This window comes from Musca autumnalis, unplaced genomic scaffold (genome assembly GCF_047663935.1).
Source record: "Musca autumnalis isolate F117 unplaced genomic scaffold, ASM4766393v1 scaffold_1, whole genome shotgun sequence".
Classification (NCBI taxonomy): domain Eukaryota; kingdom Metazoa; phylum Arthropoda; class Insecta; order Diptera; family Muscidae; genus Musca; species Musca autumnalis.
Window position 1 is genome coordinate 333,438,534 of NW_027411644.1, and position 7,279 is coordinate 333,445,812.

At 35.5% G+C, this 7,279-nt stretch overlaps 1 protein-coding gene across 1 annotated transcript; it reads left to right on the forward strand.

Annotated features, from left to right (window-relative positions):
* Positions 1-374: 374 nt before the first annotated feature.
* LOC141393747 (lipase 3-like) lies at positions 375-2,070 on the forward strand. The gene is made up of 4 exons (XM_073967162.1): positions 375-756; positions 821-1,411; positions 1,482-1,613; positions 1,672-2,070. The coding sequence occupies exons 1-4, from the start codon at positions 631-633 to the stop codon at positions 2,068-2,070; spliced, it is 1,248 nt and encodes a 415-aa protein (XP_073823263.1). The 5' UTR covers positions 375-630.
* The last annotated feature ends 5,209 nt before the right edge of the window (positions 2,071-7,279 follow it).

Genomic DNA, 7,279 nt, shown 5'->3' on the forward strand with positions numbered 1-7,279 from the left:
TCGATGCGTTACAAACTTTTTGGCCAAAACCAACTTATAATACCCTCCCCACATAGTGGTGTAGGGTATAAAAAATACAAGTGGTCTGTTCCAGAACTGCAAGAATCTACTAATTTTTACTATTTTTTCCGATAACATAAAGGAAAAAGTGTTATCGTAGTAAAAAATAATTGCTCTGTTCCAGAACCTACAAGATGGTACTACTTTTTACTACGTTAACATATTTTCCTTTATGTTATCGAAAAATTAGTAGATTTTTGCAGTACTGGAACAGACCAAATAGCTTCTTGCAGGTTCTGGAACAGAGCAAATGTGTATCTATTGTTTTGAGCAGGTGTGTATATATTCGTAATGGAAAACAATTGCGAGCCTAATCGATAGCTCGGTTCTCAGACCATAAATCTGTTCAATATACCCCCATATTATATTCAAACGAATACAATAAAATTGTTGATCGATTATACAATAAAAACATACCCCTTATGGAAGGGGCTAAGTATTGCAAATATTAAGAAGGTGACTTGAGTAGTAAATATTAAAGTTATCTTGTGATAAGATTATCCACGATGAAAGTTGTTTGGGCATTCGAAGCATTGATAAGTAGCGATCCCAACGTGAGCACCTCAGTGTATGTCTAGCATTGATTCGGCAAGAATGAAATTGCTTTTGATCTTAGCTTTGCTGGTAGCTGCATCAGCAGCTGAGGTAGAAGTTAATCCCCACATTGATATATCCCTTAAACCTGTGAAGACATCGGTGAGTAATGATACACATTCATGCAAATGTATGTGAATATTCATTACATTTTCCAATTTTCCAGGCTGACCGCATTAGGGAGCACGGGTATCCGGCCGAGTCGCACTATGTAGAAACTCCTGATGGATATGTTTTAAACCTTTTCCGCATTCCCTATTCGCATAAGCTGCAAAATCAGAACACAAAAAAGCCTGCTGTTTTGATACAACACGGTCTCTTCTCTTGTTCGGATTGTTTCCTACTCAACGGTCCGGATCACGCTTTGGCATATAACTTTGCCGACAGTGGATTCGATGTTTGGCTGGGAAATGCACGTGGCAACCTATATTCGCGGAACAATACAAAGATTTCTATAAATCATCCACAATTCTGGGACTTCAGTTGGCACGAAATTGGCAATATTGATATTCCGGCTATGATAGACTATATCTTGGAGGAGACGGGCGAGACGAAGTTGCATTATGTGGGTCATTCACAGGGCACAACGGTATTTTTCGTCATGACAAGTACGAGACCAGAATACAATAACAAAATTAAGACAGCTCACATGCTAGCTCCACCAATTTTCATGGGAAACGCCACAGACGGTTTGGTCGTAGGCTTGGCCCCATATGTAGGAACACCCGGAACTGGATCAGACATTTTGGGTACACAGGCGAGTAAATTGAAAGTCTTTATTTGAACGCAGTAAATCGAATTTGATGTGTATAATTTCGCTTTTGCAGGAGTTCATTCCACATAATTACTATGTCCAACGTTTGCTTGACACCGCATGTGGTGGTAACCCAATTTTCTCTAAATACTGTGATGTATTGTTCCTTATGTGGGCCGGTACAGATAATTCCAATCTTAACTACGTAAGTGTAATTTATTTTTATTTTAAATTCGACTAACACCATTGCTTTTGGTTCCCAGACTATACTACCCCAATTGGTCGAAACACATCCAGCTGGCATTTCCTCCAATCAAGGCATTCACTATATTCAGGAATATGTCAGCAATGAATTCCGCCAATTCGATTATGGCTATGCCAAAAATATGAAAGTATATGGTCAAGAGAAGCCACCAAACTACCCCCTTGAAAATATATCCGCCGATATGTATATATATTATGGTATGGCCGATGGTTCCGCTACTTACTTGGATATTCAACGTTTACCTGATCTCGTATCCAGTATTAAACATTTTAAGCTGATAGATGATCCTAAATGGGGCCATGTGGATTTCATTTTTGCTAACCAAGTTAAAGAGACTATAAACGACCCAGTCATTGGTTTCTGTAAAGATTACGAAAATTCTCATAGAAATATGTAAGACCTATTCACGACAAATGCTTATATATGTACCTATGTATGCACTCCGTATCTCTCAAATATACAGTGAATGTCATGTTGTTGTGATGAGTACTCAAAGAACTATCCGAAATAAAGTTTAACATTTATCCACAAACAGATATCAATCACTTCCTAAACCTCCTAGACATGACACAAAACTGCACACTTGCAAAATTTTTGTGGGAGGTACCGATGATTTACGTGTGATAGAAATATTACGGTGCGCAAAGGTTGGACACAATCAAGGGAATAACATCAAACCGTAATATGAGGGCTATACCGAAACCTGGACCCTAAGACCACAATTTTTGGCGCAAAAGGTTTTTGCTCATTGAGAACTCCAAATCAGGGGTGCCAAGTTGGTGGTTTTCCCGCTACTTGTGGTGATTTTTGACGTACAAAAACCACTGTTTATGCCAACTTTTACCTTTGAACAGTTAACATCCCTGCTCCAAATGGCTAATTACAACCAATTCGGGCCGAAAATGTTGATAAAATCTTCAAAATACCTGAAATCGGAGGTATCGTAATATGAGAGCTATACTGAAACCTGGACCTAAGACTACAATTTTTGGCGCAGAAGGTTTTTGACCATTGGGAACTCCAAATACCAAAGTACAGCCAATTAGGGCTGGATAAAAGCTTCAAAATACCTGAAATCGGGTGGTACCGCTACATGGGGGCCTAAAATATTGAAATTCATCTGTCCATCAGCCACGAACAACTAAAAACATATAATTCTCAATATGCGGAAGAATTCGACTTAACCATTTTTTTAACATTTGAAATGAAATCGTTTTAGGATTAAGATAGGGGACATGGGAGATAATAAATCCTAACCAGCATAAATGGGCGAACAAATCCGATAAAGTCCGTAAGAGAAAATAAAGGTTAAAGACAAAATCAGTTGATAAATTTAATATCCTCAATGAATAACATGGTTTGACAATGGACCCGAAGAAATGAGGTAGAAAATACCTACTTTTGAATCGTAAAGCATAAAGTCCATAAAAAGTTGTCATTAAAATTAAATACGGCGGGCCAGCAACTCGGGCCCGTGTCTGCTAGTAACTGAATATGATCCACGCAACCTTTTTTTCTTATAACTTTGTTCCTTACTTATTATTTATATCGACTTGTTATTTATATACATACGAGTATCTACGGCTTCAAATACTATTTTTTATATTTTTTCAGGCAAATCTGAGAAGTCTAATTTTTGATACTCGCCAAAAATCGTCACTTTATTTTTTCTTTATTTTATTGTTCTTGTACAAGTTCCGATATAGGCGTATGGACTTGTAGGGGTTATAAATCTACAGAGTAGTACATAGAAGCCAAATATTAATTGTTTAATTGTCGATTGCACAAGCATGAGTAAAATGGTGATACTGAGATAATGTACAATGTACCAACGTTTGAAAAGAATTAACTTGATTCATTGAAATATATGAATGATATTTGTTAAAGATTGCTAAAGATAGATCGTACTGTCCTTTGTGGCAACAAAGATTCAAATCGAATCCTGTGTCATTTACACATTAACTGGTGGTTAGGTAATGGCAAATCACCCGAGTGAGAAGAAGATATTGGGAGAGTAAACGTCACTTGAGGTGAAAACAAAATAAAAATAATAAAAAATAATATAAAGAAAAACAAATAAAAAAATCAATATTAAATACACAGATGACAATAAAGATGGATAATATACGAAATCTTAAAGATGAAATAAAATTAATTATGAACTTGAGGTGGTAATTTCAAAGAAAGTTTCTATAAAGCAATGTATTCGTGAGAGGTGACTCATAAACAATTTTTACTCGAAATAAAATTAATATTCAGAGAATGTTTCCATCATATTTAACTTCCCTTTATGGAATCATTTTTAGATATTGTTTTACAAATATATGTAACCACTAGTGGTGGTAACATGGAAAGACTGAGCTGATTCCTTCAGCATAAACATGGTTTCACTTTAGCCAGAAAAGTGTAATAACAAATGTGGGTTTCATTTTGATTAATATGCCATATGGAGTATGGGATTCTTTTGCTCAGATAAGAGGCCTAACCCACATGCCAAAAAAATCAAACTTACTATAAAGATCTAACTTTGGAAATAAATACCATAAAAACTCACAAGTACATATAGTTGGAAAGTACCGGGCCACACAAGAGTAATTTCACTGAAATTTTGACATGAAAGTAAAAGAAAATGTAAAATAAAACGGTCTGTTTGTTTTATACGAATATTGCAACAAATTAATATTGCAGAACACAGGAAACCGTGTATTGAAATTACTCTGGTGTGGCCCGGGACAAAGGAATTGACCAGAATATCATATCTCTGCGAGGATATATTTAAATCATTATTGGAGTACAAATTATCAATAGCAGCTCCATAACATCCCTGAATGGGCACACACAGAAAAAAATGGCATCTCTAACATATGTCCCAAACATATTTTGCAGCAAACATATATTTGTTTGCAAGCAGTCCCAAACATAACAAGGCCTTTCATAAAGCAAAAAAGTACTGGTTTTTCTGAGAGATTAAAAAAAAACAATTTTGGCGAGTTTTTGTTCCCAGCAAAATGTTCGATGCCAAAGATGCTATTCAATCATGGGTGCAAGTGATCTGGCATGTCATATTTTTAGCATTTTCACTCATCAATTTTATATGAGCGTGACCCCCCAAATATGACATTCATTTCTGGATCTTATGATGACATTCATTTTCGGATCCTAAGCATGTCATTTTGATCAATGCTTTGGCATGTCATTTCCACCAATGCTTTGGCATGTCATTTTCACCAACCCGTGGCAATGGCATTATCATTACGACGAGAGTTTTAACAGCGTTGGTTGTGATTTCGAGTCTCCGAATTGTAAATAATTAATCTTATATATAGAAAAATGTGTATAAATAAAAACACAAAATTCATCTCTATTGGATCGATGGAATGGGTTCAAATGCTGATGAAAAGATAGGATCTTTCATGACTTCCTTTGCATGGGTTTAAATGTTGATGAAAAGATCCGATCTTTCACAACTTCCTTTGCATGGCTTCAAATGCTAATGAAAAGATCGGATCTGTCACGACATCGTTTGAACCAATGCAAAAGATGCCATGAAAACACGTCATCGCATGGAACACCTTCCTTCAAATTTGGTGGGTTATTTTTATTGACTAACAACCACCACACACCACCAAACAAAGCAGAGACAAATTTTGCTGCTTTTTTTATTAATTCTTTTATTTTGTAATATTGTAACTTACCGCTTCTTCTTCACTGCAGTTGATATCGTCTTGTAAGCATAGCAGACCAATATGAACCATATGTACATACATGTCGATTTTGAAACTTTAAATAATAATAATTTTTTAGTTGGCATTGAAAAAAGAACATGTCAAGATTTATTAATATGAATGATATTTTTCAAAATAGCGTCAATATCGCGGTTTAAATTGCAGTCAAAATGAGAATTTCGAAGAAGAACTAAAAATATATATATTGTAAGGCATATTTCAATGTATTTAAAACAACAGAAAAATAAACCAAATATAAATATATTTAAGCGGAATAGATTGGCAGTTACGATAGAAATATATGTACATACACAGCAAAAAAAGTCCTCCCAAAATCATTGGTTTTGTAAGGGATTTTTGGCAGCCGTAACTACTCGCAAACCCCCTTTCTTCCCCATTATTTTTACAAGGGCATGTCGCACTCAGTTTGTAGTTATTTTATGACCACTAGAATAACTAGTTATTCTATGGCCACTAGAAGTTGAAAAAAATTCTATTTTTAGAACAGTTGATGTAGAGATTTTTTTTAATTTCATCACACTTCTTACTTTTATTTTATTTCGCTCGCTGTGCGAGTTGAACACACGAACCCTCTGATTTCTAGCCAAAGACACTACATACTATGCCACGCACACGAACATTAAGGGTTGCTTAAGAACTTAAATGTGCAGTACACATGTGCACCACGAACTGTTATTTTTTAATTAAAAAAACTCGCGTGCCGACAGTGAGCGTTGAACACACAACCCTAGGATTTATAGTCGGACACACACTCACTGTGTCACCGTCCTCATTACTTAGTGAGGACCAAAGTAAGTAGGTTTGCCTTGTAATTTTTTTAAGAAGTATCCCATTACTTTTCAGATTACTTGTAATGGGAAAAGAAGTTTGTTTACATTACTTTGTAATGGGTTACGTAATGACTACCGGATCCAAATTTTTGCTGGGTAGCTTAAACATTTTGGGTATCGACCAAAACACAAAAAGTCAGAAATAAATATTTTAATTTCTTATACTCACTTCATATAGACTTATACTAAATTGGCCGTGTTTGGCCGTGATTTTGCCACCTAGAACACATTACTGAAAGTCTCCTGCATTGGTATTACTAGGTTTCAAACTACTAGGTTTTCTATAAACGGTGCGGCTTTATTTTATCTCTGTTTTACATATTAATCATTGATACGGTTTAAAGGAGTACTAAACTCGTCTTTATTAACGTATGTATATTTAAACAAGTAAAAAAGCATTAAGTTCGGCCGGGCCGAACTTTTCATACCCTCCACCATAAAATATTCTGAACTAAAATGGAATAATTAATTTTCATTCCTGTCCCCAACTTTAAGTGGGTACGTTAAAATGTCAGATAATGTTTATGTACATTTATGCTTCATTCGGGAGGCCCTTTTTTATATCTAACTATGTATGTTGACAATTTTTGGTGGGCTAGAAATTGGGAGGTACTGTTATATAGGGGTTATAATAAAACATGGGCCTATGTTGACAGTTTTTGATGGGAGCCTTTAATGTCAAATAACTCCTAATTCGGTTAAAAAATTTAGCTAGAATCTTCAAAATATCGAAAATCGGTACATAACGTGGGAACTTCAAATGTCATTAACAGCTAGTTCGGAGGTATCTGGGCTATACGAAAATATGAACTTAAATGAACCGTTATACCGTCTGAAAATGTAGCTAAAAACGTCAAAATACCGCAAATCGGAGGGTACCGTTATATGGGGGCTATACCAAAACGTGGACCTATGTCCACAACTTTTGTTATATAAGTTTATTGACACTTAAGAACCCTAAATGTCAAATTATAGCTATATCGGTCTGAAAATGTAGCTAAAAACATCAAAACACCGTAAATCTGGGGGC